This window comes from Falco cherrug, chromosome 8 (assembly GCF_023634085.1).
Source record: "Falco cherrug isolate bFalChe1 chromosome 8, bFalChe1.pri, whole genome shotgun sequence".
Taxonomy (NCBI): Eukaryota; Metazoa; Chordata; class Aves; order Falconiformes; family Falconidae; genus Falco; species Falco cherrug.
In genome coordinates this window covers 60,376,784-60,396,880 of record NC_073704.1, presented here as the reverse complement: position 1 = coordinate 60,396,880, position 20,097 = coordinate 60,376,784, and the positions used below count along the sequence as shown (strand labels likewise).

Below are 20,097 nucleotides of genomic sequence, written 5' to 3'. Positions count from 1 at the left end.
TGAGCTTCAGGACAAAACTTTATGTGCTGACATGCTACAACTATATCCTGCACTGTTAAAACTACACACATTCCAAGTATACCTCACCAACTTTGGTATTTGTAACACAGCAACCAGAAATTAAGTGCAGTCATTCTTTGCTACCAACATCTTAACTAACATGTAGCTGTGACACAGACATCTCCAAGAATAGCTGTCACTGGAACAGCCTGCTGTAAGTTAAAAACTCATCCCTGCGTAGTAAATCTGTACTGTATCTACCAAGTTGTTTTCACAATATAAAACTGGAAACAGGTGGACTGTGGCCATTGTACTGTCGGTCACAGTTCACAGTATTTTAGCAAATTGTATCACTTGGATTTTGTAAGGTATGATGATTCAGAATATCAACATCAGGCAGAAGAAACAGGATAAGGAACATGTGAAAAGGTAAGTGCTTTGGAAAGTAGATCTTGACAAGAGTGGTTTGCTCTGATTACAAAGGGGTTATGTTTTTACACAAAAAAAACAACAGTCTAAACACTTATTACCAGACATTTGAGCAACAAAGTTCAGTAAAGTCACAAATTTAGGGGCTTGCTAAACCTGGAAGGCCATGAAGATCAAGGTCACAAACAAGGAATCCTGTCTGAGAGAAAACTATGTTTCAAACATTTTGCTTTTCCTAAAATCCAAACAACGGAGGGAGATGGGGCACAGAAATAATATCCATCTGCAACTTTAGATTTTATTTGAAAACTTGAGAGCGGTTTCAAATTCTCCAATGACATCTTGAAATCAACATCTGACATTCCTGATGTTTAAAACAAAACCAACATATTTTTCAGAATAAATGAAATATAAATTGCTGTGTTTAGCATTTCATGATTTTAAGTCAAATTCAGTTAGTATTAGAACTTCAATAGCTTACATTTTAAAAAAAGAAAAACAAACGACCCAGTGTGAATATTAACTATATGACATAATTAGAGAAAATGTTTTCAAGGACAAGGTCTCAGGGTCCTGAGAACCAAAAGCCGCTTAAAAATCAAAACAAAACAAACGAAAACATACAAAAAACCCAACAACAACAAAACCACCCAAATCTCTGTTATGAAACTTAAGCTTTTTTGCTTTCTTTAGTTGCTCCTTTGATTTTTTTTCTTTACCATTTTCCTTAAGTTGCAGATAGTTCTGAAACAAGATGGGACCTATCTTACCATGTGTATAGAACATATTATTCAAACTACAGAAAAGAATGTAAGTTGTCTGCTGCTTCTACTTTGTAAAGCGTTCTACTTATCATTACTAGCTAACTATATTGTGAGCTAAAGGGTGAAAATTACCTTCCCATTTGTCACCATCAGATACATTCTTCAGATCTAGACGCGGTACTTGCACACCCAGAGCCTCCTCAGAAACATTAATGTTGCCATCCCCTGACACCTCTGAATCAGTATTTGCATTAAGATCACAAGTCTTGCTACTTGAATCCTGTATTTAAATAACAGAACAGTTTCATTATTATTTAGCACCTGGAAATCAAGTCCCTAATCAGTGCCAGTTCCAGCACTTCTGGAATATTTCGGGGGGGGGGGGGGGGGGTGGGGGTGGGGGGGTAGTGGTGAACTCTTCCTTCCTAACTCAAGGAATTCTAAACAATCTTCCCCCCAACCTGCAACAGTAGTCAGTATTTGCATTACAAAACATTCCTTACAGGAGATGCTTAAGTACAAGCTTGCTCTGCTGCCAAAAGTTTCCGTGAAGCATGATGAGATTTCTAACAGAGGTTTTGCAAACCTTGCAGCAGACCAACCAACATAAGATGTTATAAGTTAAATTTATTGGTTTTAATTTTTGTTTGGTTTTGGGGGTGTTTTTTTTGTTTATTTATATAAACTTATAAGATGCTGTGTGTCTGTACATAAATGAAACATCTTACCAGAAACATCTCTGAAGATATTCTATCATTGCCCCCAAGCAATATACTATTTTGCCTAAAAAGCAGACACAAACATAGTTATGATTTTAAATACAATTTCTTAATGGACAGTAAATACAATACACTCCCCTTACATTCCCTCGTCCAGCTTTAGAATATATGCAAAGTATTTCCTTAAACTGAAAATTAAAATTCTGGGGAGCAAAAGTTTCATTGCTTCCCCCCCTCCCCACCCTTGTTCTTCACACAGAATTTCAAGCTGAAGCATGTAAACAACAACTGGACTTGAACCAGTTGTAAACAAAACCAGCTCTGACCTTCATTCTCAAACTGGGAATAAATATTTTCAAAATCAATTCAACTCAAACTGAAATTTCAATCAGTCCTGAACTCAAACTGCAAAAGAGCTTGAACTTTTCTGGCTAGTCACTATTACCAGCAGCATTAATTCTTCAATCATTAAGAGGAATAAAATGTATCCAAAATTTTTAAAGAAAATAATTTTTTTGTTCTGTTTCTGTTGCCCAGAACATAGGGTTGTTCAGAAAAAAAGCCATGACATATATAGGCTTTGTACTTATTTTTTTCTTTTAAGTGCATAAAGTTCCATGTCTTTTATATCAACATCATAAAAAAGGCAACTCCATCTTATCCTCTCTGTTTTCATGTGTGAAAAATTACATGTTTAATTTCACCTCCCTCATGTCATACTGTGTTGTCACCAATCACGGTTTGGTACACTTTACATTTCAAACCCGAAGTTACACATTCTGCCATGTCAGTGACTAAAGAAAAATACATACCCTTCACTATTATCTTCTCCACCAACATCCGCAGCTTCATCACATGGTTTCAATAATACGTCTGCAGTCTGCTGGCAAAAAGCATGTTTAGAAAGATTTAGGAACGGCATTCTCAGCTGAAAAAAAAATCTGTAATCATCTCTGGCCACAAAAACACTCTCAAGAACTACAAGGACAGCTTCTTGCGTGGGGATGGAAATCATACTTTTTAACCACACAGTATTTTTACATTTAAGGCCAGTAACCAGGTGTTTTAATCACTAGAAGACAGACAATGACTTTCCCTCTTCAGGCAAACCATTTTTTATTACTTCTTTTACATATTAACACCAATAGGTCTACCACAAATTGTCAATCATAGCATGAAGTTTGGGATGCCTAAAATCATGGCAATAAGTATATCCCAGTCTCGAAAAATAACTGAGTTGGATGTAGACTTGTGCTCAGCATATATGAAATGAAACAAGTCTGACAGACTTTCTAAAAGGAGCTACTAATCCCTGTTACTAAATAAAGCAGGAACAGAACTGGAAGGGGAGGAATAAATGTTGGCATTTCTATGACACTATCTCACAAAACAAGTTCAGATGAACACATGTCACTATTTTATTCACTAAAAGTTGGCACAGCCAGCCTGACTGCTTCAAGTATTTACACCAAAGCCCAGTACTTGATTTCTTCAAGAAGCGCCTTACTTGGGGGAATGTAAGAAATTTGAAACATAAAATGTCATTTTAAAATAACAGATTGCATTTGGGTTTAGACTTTGAGAAGTTCTCACAAATGATCTTGAAAGTGTCTGAATCTAAAATCAAGTTACCTGGGGAGTTCAAATATACATAACAGTTGCCAGTTTTACACTGCTGATAGTAATATTCACTCTTATCAGACAAAGCTCCATTATTTTGTTTACATTATTTCAGTCTTCAAGTCAAATTCCAGTTCAGGGAAACAATTTTTAATTACATGTCATTCCTCATACTCCAGCAGATAATTTCCACCCTGGAAGTGAGCTGTGCAAGTCTTGCATAGTCACAGTTACTGCCGTTGCAGAAACAGCTGCTTATGTTTCCCTTTCAGACCTATAGGAGAGCTCACACGCACATCTTGTTTCCCACAACCCTACACGCCCCTTCAAAACTCCTTTCATATAGGTAAACCAACATCTCCCTTTAACATCTCCCCTAAAGATCCAACTCTCCAATAACATTTGAAATGGCATGGTTTCTACGAAGGTAGAAACTAACACTGAAAAACCCGAAACTTCACCCCAGAATGCCACCTTATCACTGATACCAATGGGCAAAAATGTATCAAAAAGCACAAAAGGCCAAGAAAGACATCAGATATGGCAACAAAAGCACATCTATCTATGCATCACTGTGCGCTCCTAAGCATCATGTTCCCCTTTATATTCCTTGCACAGAAACATGCTTGGAACTCTGAAGCGCACATACTTCGTAAGAAGTGTAATTCACGTTTCTCAGCTGTTCTTTGAAACCACTGAAACTGCATAAAATGCACTGAAAAGCCACCGATCTGCCATTTTTGTTTCTCCATCTCCACTTATATTTTCCAAGTTTTGATTTCTAAAGCTCAGCATGTATTTTAACTAGGAATTCAGGAGGAAGTAAAGTATTAGGAGTTAACATGAGAAACTCGCTCTCTGTTGAAGGCTTTCATTGTCAAAAGACTGAAAACCTAGAACAATTACTACAAATAAAAGATAATCTACAACAGCCAGTCAGGAAGACTTAACAGCAGAAATACAGAACTCTACCCTGTATTTTCAACAGGGTCCTTGCTAACATAAAGGATATTTTATCCAATTCAGGTGAATACTAATTGCAGTACCATGCTTTTGCATTTTGCACCATAGGAAAACAATCTAACCATTTTTTTTACAACAAGATTTGGCACTAATGCATCAGGAAAGCACTTGGACAATCAATACATTCTGTGAAATTTTAATTTACAGAATGCAATTCTTAAATAATAATCTAGTTTAGCAGGATCTGTTGAAAAAAAATGGGCTTGTTAAGTGTCAAAAGAGTCATTTGGGATCCATGAAAGCCAACAGAAGGCTAGGAGAAGAATACGTTACAATAGTGAAAAGCACTGCAGCAACATTTTTGTTTTAATAAAAACACAGATTCCAGACAAGACTCAGTTTCACCATGCTAAGGCATCCATTTCTATCTTTTCAAGTTCACAGACCCATTAAATTCTTCTAGTTAATTTAAGTCTAGTAACAATAGGTTTGCTTATCTAGTTATCTTTCAGGAAACCCTCAGAAAGATTTATGGATGCAAGGCAAGAAGCTAAAAGCTATTGCAGAAAGTTCTCTACACATGTATAGCAAATCTCTCTACCCACAGAATTCATCATTTAGATTTATGACAACAAAACTTTTACCAAATAAATAAGGAACTATAGATCTGAATTTTTCATTAGAAGTGCTTATTTGACAGCTGCATATGTGCTATTTCGTACGGAGTGGTAGAAACTATATTCTCTTGCATATTACTGTTATACTTGGTTTCATTTTTGTCAGCACATATTTTACAGCATTGCTTGATCGCATAAAGATACCCTGAACAAGAGACTGACATCTGCTCACTAATAAAAAATGCTGGTACAGTTCAAGCCATCATTACAAATTCAGGCCATACATACTACAAACCTTCACATTTGATTGTATGTGAAGATCTAATAATCTGCAGCTCAAAGCAAAGCTGAGGCACATTTACTGTACAGGGTAAACAATTATTTCAGCCTTTATGGTTGATACAATACTGGGCTTCCATTCAAACTGTACACAGCACTTGCTTCTTCTAGCAACATGAAGCTGTTCAATTCAGGCATAATATAAAAAAGCAAAGCCAAAATTACATCTACGACACCTGACTACCCTGTGCTTTGTTGGTTTACGTTTTCAGTTGCTTTCTGAACTTTAACAGCAACTTCAAGTACCATTAGCATTGCATTTTTTGAGCAAAACAGTTTTTGAAAAACTATTTTATTTTCTACAAGCATGTTAGCTTCACATCACAATATGTGCTCATGCAGCACTTCAGACAGATTTTTCTGCTTTGGAATACAGATGGTCAATCCTGATACTTTTCAAGATGGCAATATTAAGCGCTGAACCTCTTCAGGAGGTCACAAGTCTAATTTTCTTTCCTTTTGCTTTTGCTAACACCTCGACTGTAAGAATTTTAAGTGTACACATCAGTATGGAGGGACACGAGCTATCAGCACAGCAGAAGTCAAATACCTAAGCAAAGAGGTCCAAGGAGAAGTAACAGAACCTCTTTCAACTAGAAAGGAGATGAAGACATGTTGAAAAGAACAGGATATCTACGCCTACCACAGAAGAAACTGTAAACAGCTAGAAAAGGCTGTAATTAGCTAATTACAAAACCACACCTTCATACTACAAACACAGTCAAGAGGCTGCAAAGTCTCAAGGCAATTACTACTTCCACCATTTCTTGATACAGGCAAATGTGTGACAGGTCACAATCGCAGCTCTAGACCTTCTGCTCCTCAGGAAGCCTTTACTAACACAGATACTGTTCTAACCAGTGCTGTGCTTGCTGATACACTGACTTACCTGAGCAGAAGGAAGGGCTGGTACCTGTTAAAGACCAACAGAAAAACATTAGTCAGAGTCCAGACAAGCTGCACAAAAATATCTCTGTGCATATTTACAAAACATGCACAGCAGAGAAGACAAGAAAAGAGACAAGATGAATGGCACAGAGCAACAGCACCATGTAAGGCTACATCAGAACCATCAGGAAAACTTGGATCTCTAAAGCACTTTGCTAAAGTCACAGAAAGTTATAATTTTCATACACTGGAGGCTCTTCCTCTCACCTGAACACTTTCTTCTTCCTCAGTTACAGTATCATGCTTCATAGTTTCACTGCCTAAATCATTGCAAACCAATACTTCAGAGCAGTCTCCTGTATTCTCACTGCTACCAGTGTCATTATCTTCAATAACATCATTCCTAAAGATAAGAACAGAAAGACTTCAGGAACTAGTTGTTCCACCTTTAGAAGAAAAATAAACACTACGCTATTTTTCCTTAAACAATATCAAACATCAGTTTTGTTGTTTTGGCTTTGGGTTTTGTGTTTGTTTTTTTTCTTCAACAAAATTATTCTGACCAAAGATACTAGTAATACCTGCAATTTCAACCACCTGTAGGCAAATTTAATTTTTTATGTAGTTTATATATACTTCTGAGGTTTTCTACAACAGCACCTGATAGACATATTAAAATGTATTTATTTGATTCTTGTATTAATGGTCAAGCATACGTGTGTCCCCCCACTTACTATGCTGAGTCAGAAGAGCCAGAAGCAATGACATCTTGACACTACTACAACTCAATGAAGTTGCTGTGGCTACACTCCTCTCAATATTGAAGCCAGGTAGTTTATAGCTAGTATCACATCCTCTCCAGTAAGAAATCCCATTATTTCCAACATTTAATCTTCCTAGATTTCAACTTAAGGCTTATAACAGTACAAACAGATTAAAACTAGCTTACACCATTTGTCCATACATTCTTTACATGCCACCACCTCTGTTACCACAATTCTGTAATTCATCACAACCTACCTTCCTTCTCCTCGCTCACAAAGAATTCCAAGCTACTTTAAAACCTGCTCCTCCTCTATCAGATATATAGACACTAAACAAGATGGTTTGGAAACTGATATCTTAACTCTTTTTTTTTTTTCCTCAATTCTGTCAATTACTTTAAATTAATTCTAAGAAATCTGCACTGGATCACTGTATGTTTTATTTCTTCATTTAACTGTGTATTTGCCTTGTGCATGATCTGCTGGCAGCACTGCTTTAAAGGACCCAGATGACCTCTTTGAAGAATGCTATCATGTATCCTCTATTACAGTTAATCCATAGTGGAACGATGATCAGGAAGAAGCCCTTGAAATAGCCGCTGTGCCAGAAGAGTATATTGGTTTTAAACCTGCAGTGATGGTACTTTTAGCTTCCCCTTCTGTGAAGTCAGCCAGCCTTTAAAGCACTTAGTCTGTAACCGAAGGAATTTGGCTACAACATGTCTTTCAGACAGTTACCCTCTTACTTAAAAATTACTTCAAAGACATAAAATCTTTAACACTAAAACTCAGTTTTAATTGATCGTTACCAGCAATGATTATTACTTTTATGATCAACTGCTAACTTTAGTCTGACCTTTTGTCATAAGACTGCTAAAGCCAGCAAAGACTGAACAACTTAGAAAACAGCATCTGTCTCTGAATAATTCACGTATTTAAGGCTCTGAAGCAACAAAAGAACTTAGGTGCTGAAGTCCTAGTTAACTATGCATTTTTGGAGTTTAGGTATTAGTCACAACTATTTAATAAAGCACCAAAATGTACCAGCTTCTCAATGCTGCCATGGCAATCGCTACACTAATAACATGGTAAGATTTACAGTAACTATAAAAGCTGATCAAATGAGGCTGAAACTATGCAAATAGACCCACAGTGCTCACACTATCTGTTTTTAGCTGTTTCGTTGACACTGGAAGCCAGAGCAGTAAAATAGCTATACTGACATGGAAAGATAAGAGTAAAGAAACTGCAATAGCATCTACAATAGCTTTCATATGGTAAAATTATGTCACAAGCAACAACAGGTAAGAATGAAAGAACTTGAGTAAATTTAAGTTCTTGTGCTACTTCCACAGAATTCAGCAGTGAAGCAGTTATACTTCACGACATTTTTAGCTATAAGATCAATTTACAATACTTGCTTCAAGAGCTGTTGATTACTGGCAATTGATGGAAGTTGATTTGGTTTAAAATATGGAGAGAAATTGGAGTTAACAGCAGAAGTCATTAACTTTTGGTTTGGGTTGAGGATTGGGGTAGTTTGTTTTGGAAGAGTTAAGATACACAGTCCTATAGAATTCAGCACAGCTGCAACAAAAATCTTACTGGTTGTTAGATCCTTCCTCATCCCCACTGGGATTTTTTGCTTCATTGTTACAGCCCAGTCTGTGTTGCTGTATATGTTTAAGATCGTTATCTAAGCTGCTCTGCAGGTCGAAAAGATGCTGTTCCACAGCTGCTCTTATTGTTCTTTCTAAAATGCTAAAAAGGGAAAAAGACAGAGAATTCGTATTAATAACTCTTTCTGCTTTGATTAACTATGCAGAAAGGCAGAAACAGGAAACTTTACACACACCAGGAATCTTTGATGACAAGTACTTCAAGGCAAAAAGAAACTAACTTTCCCAAAAGGGCAGTCGAAATTACTGTACCTACTGTCTTTTATTTTGTAAGATTTACAGAAAGTATTATGAAGTCTATTAGCAGTAATGTAAGAGTAATCAACACATTACAATGACTAACATATTTTTTTAATAACTATACACAAAAAAAAACCATAAATGCCTAATATATTAATGTGGCAATCGGTTCCCAGGTCCAAAGCAGGTCAAAGTCAACCCTGGAGCAGGTACCACTTCAGCATGGCTGGCTGTAACACCCTCTGAACAGGGCTGTAATCTTAAAATGCAAGAGCCAACAGTCAGCAGAGACAACGAACAAGGACACGGGATACACCCAAAGATACATCAAGAAAAGAACAGCATTCTTTAAAAACAGACTACTCTGTTCAGCGCTTCTTAGCCAGCTCACTAGCAATTAGGCCTACAAAAATACCATCCTGTAAGAATCTTAAATGCTTTTACCCCATTTTTAACTCTGGAATCGTGTGTTTATTTTTCATCTGCATTTGTACACACAATTTCACTGAACTGTACTCAATATCAACAACTAGAAGTGGGGCTAAAAATGTGAATGCTATCATAATTTTAAAGTCAAACACCTATGATACATCTAAGTATAAAACCAAAGTGTTTTGGAATCTAGATTCTACCATACTGTGCTCCCATGCTTCTGCAGCGAGCAACACTGACAGACATAACATTTTTCCTGCATTAATGTTAAATGCCATAAGTAAAATCCTTCACACTAGAATATGTTCATTCAAATCTGTAATCACCAAACCTACTGCATTTCTTTTTCTTGAAAAAAGATATCTTCTATGCACGTTCTAGCAACAGTGCAAATCAAACATTTTACATTTCCATTATACTTACTCTGCAGAGGCTGGCAAGATACTTATGGGAGAGATATGAGCACTGCAATAAAGAAGAAGAAGAAATAAGTTAACATAATGCAAAAACATCACACTAAAAAGTCTTGCAGTCAACAGAAAACAACTTAGAAAACACTTAACGACTGCATGTAATGCGACTAATAGAAGCAGAATAAATTATGTAAAGAAAATACTGACTTGCAGTCCCTTTATTATTTAGGTGAAGAAATTTTAAAGAATGCCATCATAAGGCAGAAAGTTGTGGAAGTAGCAATACAGATTTCTGTCTCTCAAGAGCCAGTACTCAGTATATTATGAAACTATAAGCTCTCAGATGTACAGTCTTTCCCATGGGAAATACTAATCACTTAGTCTCCAAAGATTTCCTGACATCTTGCTTAAGAATGCAGATTTTAACCTTGCTGCCTAAAGCAAATTCCAAATTACTCTGCTTTCCTCCACAGTTGCAATTCACAGAGGTTCTTCCCTGCCTGTCAGACTGTTGCATAATTCTATTCTGCAGCATTCAACAGATCTGCAGCAGTCTCCAAGGACAGCTACATTTCAAGTGCAAGGCAGGTACATTCCAGAGGTTTTGAGACATGAGCTAGCTCTTTGTAAAGCACTTGGAAATCTCCTAGCACAAGCCACTTCAGCCTAGAATATTAAACTCCTGAGTGGGTGGAAGGGTAGAAATCAGCATAACTAACACAAGTAAGTTCAAGTTAACGTGTGCACGTGGTCCCTCTACAGTCCAATAACACGATCAAAATCTTTCATTATAAACAGAACACTTGAATTTTAGATGGTGGCAGTACATATACTAAGAATGAAATAAAATAAGAAAACTCCACTATAAATGGTAGTGAGTTGCAACTTAAGGTATCTTATTCAGAAAAAAAAAAATACTAATTTCACTTTGACTAGGAGGCGGGGACGGAGGCAAATAAATTCTTTTTCCTTCCCGTTACATAAAAACTAAGATCAAAAAGCTGAAAAACAAAATTTAAGCCTACTCTTTACCATGCAACAACACTGTTGGCAGCCAAAGTTGATTTTAAATATCATTTTCATGAATGCATAAAGCAAACTGAAAATAACTGAACAGGTACTACCTCTGCAACATAGTTTTGACTGCTATCAGCCTTGCTTGCGCTGACTGTTGTCAGTCTCACTGCTTACCCAAGAATAGTTTTAATACAGCAAGAAATATCTTGGTTAGACCTTATCAAGTTTATCAGTAGTTCCACCACCAGAGAGGTAAGATAATTAGACCACCTCAAGCAGTCTTTCTATTTTTCCTTCGTCTAAGTAGATGAAACACAAGCAATAAAGAACTTTCAATTAAATGCTAGCTGATAAGGAAAGTAATTAAAGTATTTATTTAAAAATCATTATGCGCCCTTTTGGCTTAGACAACTTGTAATGGCCCAACAGCAAACTGCACTGTATTTAAACAACACCGTGTAACAACTGAACAAGAAGGTGCTCACAGAAGTTTATTTCTTTTTTTGTTTGGTTGGTTTGGGTTTTGTTTTAATGTAAACATGACTTGGAATCAAGTTCATTTAATGATTTGTTTGTTTGCCGAGGTAAAAGACCAAAGCAGATTATTCCAAATGCTTTGACAGAACAGGCAGCACTAAACTACTATTTCAAAACATACATTGCCACATAGCTTTGGGAAATTAAAACACCTGATGTAGGAGACTGATCTTGTAGCCACTAATTTGAAAGCTGCTGGATCAAACAACTGAGGGTGAACATGCTTGCATTTTGTTTTCTTCTTTCAAACAAAAGAAATGGTAAGCAAAAGTTTATAGCTTTAAGATATTGACATTTCATTGACATTTCTGTGCACAGGAGTCCTGCATAGCGCTACTACTTGTACAAAGGAAGTTTTCTGATAAACACACTTTGTTTTGACAAAACTTGAAATAAAAAAAGATAAGACACAAAACTGTAAATAAGTTCAGATTCACAAACAAGATGAGAGAAGGAGCATGAGTAAGAACCTCAGCAAAAGACCAGTAAGATTTCAAAACAAAAACCTTAGTTTTACGTATCCAACCTCAGTATTTTTGCAAGTTCCACAAATGCTGCATTATAAAAAGGTATGCTTGTGTTCTAAAAACACTATCACCTAATTACACACACGGAAATCGGTTTACTATTAAAACACAGTCACACCTAGGACAAATCAGGGGGAAGGGCAACTGGAGCATACAACACTGCAACACTCTAGTTGTAAAAGAGAGCAAAAATAACTCAGTCAAGGGCACAAGTACAAATACTATTTATAAGAAACTCTGATGACCTGGAAGCCTTTTATTCTACCACTTGAGACAATGAGGAACTGTGTCAAGCATGGGGAAAACCAAACTCATCTCCAAAGAATTCAGAAGATTTCAGACATGGTTCACAACAAAATTTTCCATCTTACTGCGCAACCCTCAGCCCCCAGCACAGGATCGTTCACCAGTGCTTTTATTAAACACCTTTAGATGCATTAGAGGTACTCAGTACAAGACGTGCATAAATCAGCAGTATTGCAAAGCCTGAAGAATCCTCTTACTACGTAAAGAATATCTTACATCTTCAACTAATCACTTTAGCAATGAAGCACTTTTTGAAAGAAATGTGTCAATCCCTCTGAGCCAAAAAAAATTACAACTTCCGAAGCCATGTACCACAGTTCAAGGATACTTTTTAAAAGCTGTAATTTATACTGCTACACAGAGCCTTAATGCAGCATGACACAGCAAGACACAGAAAGGTAAACATCTTTGTTTCATAATACTAACTCACTCCTGAGAATACCTTTTGCACTGTCTCCCGACCCATAAAACGTCCCAGTAAAAACATACCTTAAGATAGAGAAATACATTACTAGAGATAAAACATTTAAAAGTTTTTCTTGGTAATTTACTGGCTGCACACCGATTCTTTTTTCTTGTTAAAAAAAAAAAATATCAGTTGTGACATTATTTCATTTCACTATATCTCCAAAATATATATTTAATCTCACACAAAGTTTCAAAAGTCTTATTTGCAATCATATCAAAGCAACATTATTCTTTCATATATTTACCTGTGCAGCAGAACTTTACAGGCCATTCTGATTATTTTTGCTATCCCAAATGAGCACTTCAGATAAAAATGCTTCATTTGAAAAGCAGCAAAGCGTGATGTTGGCTGTTGGTTATGCATGCTGCTTGCTGGGATCCAACGGCTGCTTGTCAGACAGCACTTCTGGAGTGCTGCACTAAACCCTGCAGTCTAAATAGAAATAGACTGCAACATGAGGTCACTCCTGACAATAAGCTGCCCAATCAACACTTGAAAGCCTTCCTAACACACTGCTCACAGATCTTCTAGGATGGAAGTAGGGACAAGTATTCAGACTGTAAAAAGAGCGTTAAACAGTATCGTATTTTCTAGCAATTCAGGCAGTTGTTATATTTGGTCAGTCCTTATTATACATGTATTTTGTCTTACTTTACTGTTAATATTATTACCTCTCACTGATCAGAGCTAATTACAACAAAAGAGGGTGAACAAAAATATCATACAAAGCAGCGAGGATGTCACCCTTGTCACTGCATTTAATATAGACACAGCAAACTCTTTACAGAACTTACTATTTGTCATATCTAATATTTTTACACATAATTTTGAAAAGCCCAAAGAACACACCATGAGTTTTTATATTAGCCTACTGACTGACAGTGCTTGAGTAACTGCAAAAAGTAAAGCAAATACTGCTTGGCAAAGCACAGTGATGAAAAATTTGGAATAATGACAGAGAAGGATTCTAAAGTGATTATTTCAACAGCACGTCTTAAGAGTCAGCTGCAATGCTGAGTCAGTTTTTTCTCTTCTCCAAACATCAGGACAGCAAAACCGAAAGAACTGTGGTGAAAAAGCTTTTGATAACAGAGAATATGATGTTTCCTCTATGCACAAAATGTCAACTCCTGGGCAACAAATGCTCCCTGATTGGGTAACGGGCTTAAAGATCACTCAACAGGTTTAAATACCATTTTCAAGCAGTCACTAAATCAATCTGCATTAATGACTATCCACATTCTCACCAGATCCTTCTCTAACTCAGAGTCAAATTAACACCATGCAGCACATGAAGGTCATAAGTTTCCAAAAGAATAAACAGAACAAGTAAAGAAAAAAGGTAGTGAGCAAAATTTTAAGGTAGTCCAGATAACTAGAAGGAAGGTCATACAGCCCATCGCATGAATCAAGATAGCCAATCTTTAACATGCCGCACATGCAACTTCAGTGTTCTTTTCATTTTCTCCACAAAGAGACCAAAATATGCAGATACACATACACCCCAAAATCTGACAACTGCAAAGTGGCAACAGAACTCCAGGTTAAGGAACTGTAAGAATCATGATCAAGGTCTGCTTCTTCTTCTCTTTCGTTTATAAGCTGCCGCAGGCCCTACGTCAAGACAAACATCCCAATAAGCCTGCTTTAACATTTGCTTCTTTATTTTTTTTAATTTTTTTTACATCAAGAAACTAAAACAAAAAAAGGCTTTTAGAGGCATACTATAAAAGTAAATCTGGAAAAATATTTATAGTATTTATAGTGGTTAAAAGTTTAATAAAGCATATTTTTTCATTCACTGTAATTTTTTTGTAAATGTTTCCTGCAGTAGTTCTCGTTTTACAGGCAAAATTCTCTTTCTGCTTCTACAGGATTCCTCCTTATCCTTCCCCACAAATTATGTAAAATGCCAACCATAATTAATGCCTATTAATTTTTAATTAACCCTAAACATAGAGTAAAAATGTTCTTCTCTTCAGGCTATCAAATTTAAACTCTCAAACATGTTGAGTTTGTCACTACTGCTGTGCTTACACATTCCACAAGCAACTAAATTACTTGTGAATAGTTAAATTGCTTTAAAACTTTAATTGGAAGAAGCGCTTTTATAGAAGTTCAAATTGCAGCAACTTTTTTTTAACTCAAACAGCCATATTGCTGACAAGGGTAATTAACTATTAAAATATAATTTAAATTACAAAACAGAATCATGTTTCTCGCATCGTTTTATATTTTACAAATTCTTTCAATGAAGTAGAAGGAAGGGTGCAGCCAAGCAGCTGAACAGATTTCAACCCGAAATCCACATTCTTGAGACCACTCAGTCTTAGGCAGTAAACTTGTGATTTTCCCTGCGGTTCTTCTGCTTTTAGTCACACTTTTATCTTCCTCACCCCTCCCTACAAGTTCTTACATGCAATGCCCATGCCAAACACATGCAGCAGAGGGGAAAAAGTAAAATCCTCCGTGCGTAAAATGTAAACTCAAAGTACAAGTAAAGCAAACTTAAAAATAAAAACTTGTGCACTACAAGCAAGAAAACATAAACCTGTGTATTAGAAGCAAGCGCAAATAAGCTCTCAAATGGAAGTACAATTTTAAGTTTATGCATCTCCTTTACGAGGACTGGTCTTAATTAAAAGCTGACTCCCACTACAATACTCCTGTCTGTACTACACTTTGCAACTTCCAAACCAGCTCAAAGCTCTCTACCAGCAGAGCCCATCCAAACAGATCCCGCTACAGAGTCTGGCTCTTAGGCAGGTAACACAGGTCTGTCCAGCTTCAGCAGCCTTTACACCTGTTTGGACAATGCAAGACCTTGGCCTTTCTATGCATTTTTATACTATCTTTTTACTAAAATGCAGTTAAATTAAACTTCAGCCTTACAAAATGTCATCTTTAAAGTGCTCAAAATTTCCTCCACGTTGCTCCTACTAAAGGCCTTTTTAGAACCTCAAAATCAAACCAAAAATCATTAATGGTCAATATTATCCCACTTGCTTTCCACCGTCCTTTCCATCATACATAGTTCCTCTTCATCCCTGGTGTTTTCTCTCTAGCATATTTTCAGGAAGTTACCACATTTACAGAGTCTTCATTACACTTGTTCATGAAATGTTCCACTGTACTCTAGTGAAAAAAGAAAGTACTTTCCTCATTTTACATCTAACCAAACTAAGGATAAAAACATCCTGGACAACAGAATTCTCACAGGTTTAGAAATTAATTAGGGTCATGTACAGACACATCTCACTAACACATGAAAAGAAATAGTGCTAGGACACTGAGAGGGAGTGGTAGAAAGATGGTACAGAATGGATAAAAATATCTACCAATACTCAGATTCTTTTCATACTTCTGCTACAAAATTAACTATTTAAATACCACTTCACAGTTTCACTAAAATATGCCCTTTTTCTGCATAAAGTACCACAGCTAATCAAACCCGAGTTCTACAGGCATTCCTTTGCTGAATTTGGAAACGATTATTTTATCCCATATTTTACTACTACAAGAACCGCACCTACTTCTAAAGCTTCAGTTTGTAGACCCCACCACTTACCTCAAAAGCCTGACAGCCCGCCTCTCTCAGCCAGAACAAACTACATTCCAAACTTTAAATCTAAGCTCCAAGGCAGAAAGAAGTTACCTTGTTGATGCTGTAACGCTCCTGGAATCCGAGAGACTCCCTGTCATATCTAGATGCACCACAGCTGGCCTTTCAACAGGTTTCTCTGTGCCATCTTCTGGAAGTTCTTCAGACTGCTCAAGCTTTACATCTTCCTCCTCTTCCAAGAGATCATTGATCTAAAAAAGATTTAATCACAGTTAATGGCTTGAAAAGTTCTTTTAAGAAGTCTAGGGAATTAAAAGACCATGAAAGGTATAAAACCAAGATACCTGTAAGAGGAAAACATTTTTCACTTTTAGAAAAGACAGGCATGCTAGACTTGCTTTTATGTAAAACCATACATTCCACGCCATTAAAAAGCTTTTGAAACATTGGACAAAAACTGGAGAAGCATCTTTGATGCAATAAATGAACACAAGCAGAATCTAGAAACAGAAACCCCCTAAGTCACGAGGCACAGAACCTTTCTTCTTCTACATGTAAAACAGAGACAGACAGCTCTCCTCTATTCCATAGGTAGCCTTATTCATACACAAGAAGCATTTTCAAATCCTTCTATGGAAGGCAACATAGGAGTCTAAAAATCTAAACTTTAAAGTAAATCCAGGCTTATAAAGGCAAATGTAAGTGTAATGAGAAGTTTCTGTGAAGCTTCATGTCTATTTTGGTTTCCAAACACAGATGTTTTTACTGAAGCAGTAAGATATGGCCAATTTTAAAAGTGAAACAATATCCAACTGACAACTCAATACAGCCACCTTCATTTTTTAAAAAGCAACTATGTCTAAAACATAAAAAGATAAACACCACAAAGTGATTCTATTCAACTCACAAAGCACCTCTGCAATTGATTACTGATCGCCCAAACCTGCAAACTCAAAAATTAAAGTAGCGGAAGCTGCCTCAAGAAAATATGCTTTGTAATATCTGCCACATGACTGTGAAATAAAACCACTGTAATCAGAAAAAATTGAAAGTTTGGAAGTTTAAGACTACACCAAAAGCAGAAAGGAGGCGTTTGTTTATTTTTAAAAGCAGTGTAATGTGTTCTATGGTACTACATACAGGGCAAGAAACGTATTTATCCTTGGCTTTCCTCTGTAACTGCAAGAGGACGTGCCAGTGAACCAGGGACAAGCCCACGCGCACACAGCCGTGGGGCTGCAGCCGGAGGGGACAGCAGCCCTTCTGCCCCCTGCTCCGCACCCTCCCGGAGGGAGCAGCACCCAACGGCAGTGCACTGTTGACATCTGGTGGAGACACCACGAAATTAAAGGGACACCCCATCAGGCCTCAAACAGGGAAAACCCAAAACCACACACCAAACAGAGTTGTGCTTGGGAAACCCTTTTGCCAACACGTACAATAACCCACAGACAAGTCAGTAATTTCAAAGCCTGAGAGCGCAGACCAACCAACGTTTTAAAGAGCAGAGCAGTCATCCCAACCTCCGGCGACAGCCCTCAGCCTCTGGTTGCAGAAATTACAGCTCAGCTTTATTTAACAGCTTCCTGCATGCAGCAGGGCTGGTTCTCAGCGCTAGACATATTTCTGCAAAGAGCTAGAGACAGCAAACATCGCAAAGCTGCAGCACTCCGCTACAAGAGCCAGCAGAGGAGAAGCTGCTCAATCCAGACCTTGCTGCCCACGCTTGGCAGACCGGACCAACAGGTGACATGTCTACCGCAGTGAAGAGGAAGCAACTGGCTGCTCTAGTACTTGCCTTACCTGTCTTGATAAAGGAGGGGTTCGTGGGATAGTCAGGCTTTAAAAATTCATCATTTCTCGTCACCTTCCTTAGTAACTGCTGGTTATTTACCCTTTTTCCTCTTTAAAGAAAATATGTAATTTCTTAAGCCAACTGAATATGAGAAAATTCAGTTTATACCTTCCCATATTTCTGACCAAGGGCCTGAGCCAAAATTTTATTAACAAACCATGAACCTGGCTTTTATGATGTAAAAAGTGCTCCTTCTGTGCATTATCACTTATATACCACGACTTGTTAGAATTAAAAATATTTGCCAACAGAAGTTTGTATCACAATACCACACTTTCATTTCCCTAACAAGTCTCCATCTCTGTTTATCCCAGCATGACATTGTATTTTACTTTGCAAAGTTAAATTTGTTGTGAGCAAAGGCAGAAGACTGATAATGGATACCATCAGTCACATGGACAGGCGAATCTGCCAAGCCTGGCAGTTAAATACTACGACCCAGAGAATTTCTAGTCTACTTAACTTTGTTTCTCCAATTTCAACACTTTTCCCCACTAACGTCAAGAAGATTATTTTGAAGTCTTTGAATCAGGAGATTATTTTGAAGTCTTTGAATCAGGAACACCGCTGAAAAATTTTGGCATAGGGAAACACCACTGATAACATCATCAAGTGGAGTGCAAGACCCTGCATGTGTCTCTAAGACACACCTAGAAATATCATTGACCAACAGCAGCGTGGGTCTGCAATCGCTTAAAAAACAGTTCTCCATTCCTAAAAACGTAATTAAAAAGCTATACTGTTTATATAGCATACCAATGTCTACGTTGGGCAGGATATCACTGTTGGTTTAGTTCCCATACATAGCATAAGCTATACTTACTACAAAGCAACAATTTCACAAGCATACCTGTTAAGGAAATGCATTTAAGGAAATGCCAGGTTTTGTCAGTTTGCAAGAAACTACCAAAAGGCACATTAAAGAAAATTGTATTTCAACATATCTTTCATAAAGAAGAATCTGCTATGCACATTTATAAGTGATAACATATTGCCATGTAAAGTATTCTTACCTGCTCAGTTATTGAGCTTAAATCGTTAGTAGATGAAAAATCTTCCTCTTCATTTTCAAAGAATTCATAGTAGTTCTCCAGAAGTCCCGCCATTATTCTGCTAACTATTTCTTGTTCTTTCAGATCCTCCACATCTGTGTAAATGCTAAAGATTTCAACACTGTTTTAGTTTAAAAATGTAAATCTGTTTTCCCAAAGAACTCCTGTGAATGACTTCTATCTACAACTAAGGGCTACACTTCATGCCATTGTCCCTAACCCATTCTGAACACACAGAACTTTAAGCATGCTTTTACACTACTGCATTATAAAGCTTTACACGTTTATATTTAAAAGCGATGAGGTAACAACTATTTAGTCAATTAACTTTTCCTGAGGAATATTTAAAATTCAAGTACTTTCCTGTACAGAGAAAACCGCAGTATACGTTTGTACTTTAACAGCTTTCTCACTACCAATAGTATTATCACACACTATCTCTAAAAATTTTTAACCTCAGTATAATTACAATAATGCAACACTCAAATTAGCGGTTTCTAATGCCATAGATCATAGAAAAACTGTTGTTTAAATCCAAGCAAAAACTGGTAAGACAAAACTGGGGTGGGGGGCACACAAGGGACACAGAAAAAGATACTGCCAAAACGTTATCATGTACTAGCTGCTGTTACTCATTGACTAGGCAAGACTTTAGACTACAGGTGTACACTGTCAAATTCACATAAACACTGCATGAACTTTTATAAATAACTTACTGAAAAACATCTGGGCCAAAGACTGCAGCTAAAGAACTTGCTGACCAAATTTCTTCATGATGCGATGCTACATTAGCTAAAAATTTACACAGAAACTTTAACAAACTGTAATTAACAGGTGGAAGCTGCTGCAAGAGGAACCTCAACTTTCTTCCAAATTCATCTTCATTATTATAATCTGAAAAATGT

At 36.9% G+C, this 20,097-nt stretch overlaps 1 protein-coding gene across 7 annotated transcripts in view; it reads right to left on the bottom strand.

The window, feature by feature from the left end:
- FAM13B (family with sequence similarity 13 member B) overlaps positions 1-20,097 on the bottom strand; it is a 51,129-nt gene that overhangs the window by 14,012 nt on the left and 17,020 nt on the right. For 4 of the 7 annotated variants that reach the window (XM_055718382.1, XM_055718386.1, XM_055718384.1 and 1 more), the window contains exons 5-14: positions 19,909-20,086; positions 19,154-19,298; positions 16,379-16,536; positions 9,878-9,919; positions 8,709-8,864; positions 6,607-6,742; positions 6,341-6,364; positions 2,725-2,795; positions 1,922-1,976; positions 1,326-1,473 (exon numbers count right to left, since the gene is read on the bottom strand). In XM_055718382.1, coding sequence (XP_055574357.1) covers positions 1,326-1,473; positions 1,922-1,976; positions 2,725-2,795; positions 6,341-6,364; positions 6,607-6,742; positions 8,709-8,864; positions 9,878-9,919; positions 16,379-16,536; positions 19,154-19,298; positions 19,909-20,086 — 1,113 coding nt within the window. The remainder of the gene's footprint in view (positions 1-1,325; positions 1,474-1,921; positions 1,977-2,724; positions 2,796-6,340; positions 6,365-6,606; positions 6,743-8,708; positions 8,865-9,877; positions 9,920-16,378; positions 16,537-19,153; positions 19,299-19,908; positions 20,087-20,097) is intronic. The other 3 variants (XM_055718383.1, XM_055718385.1, XM_055718388.1) reach the window with 1 other exon arrangement.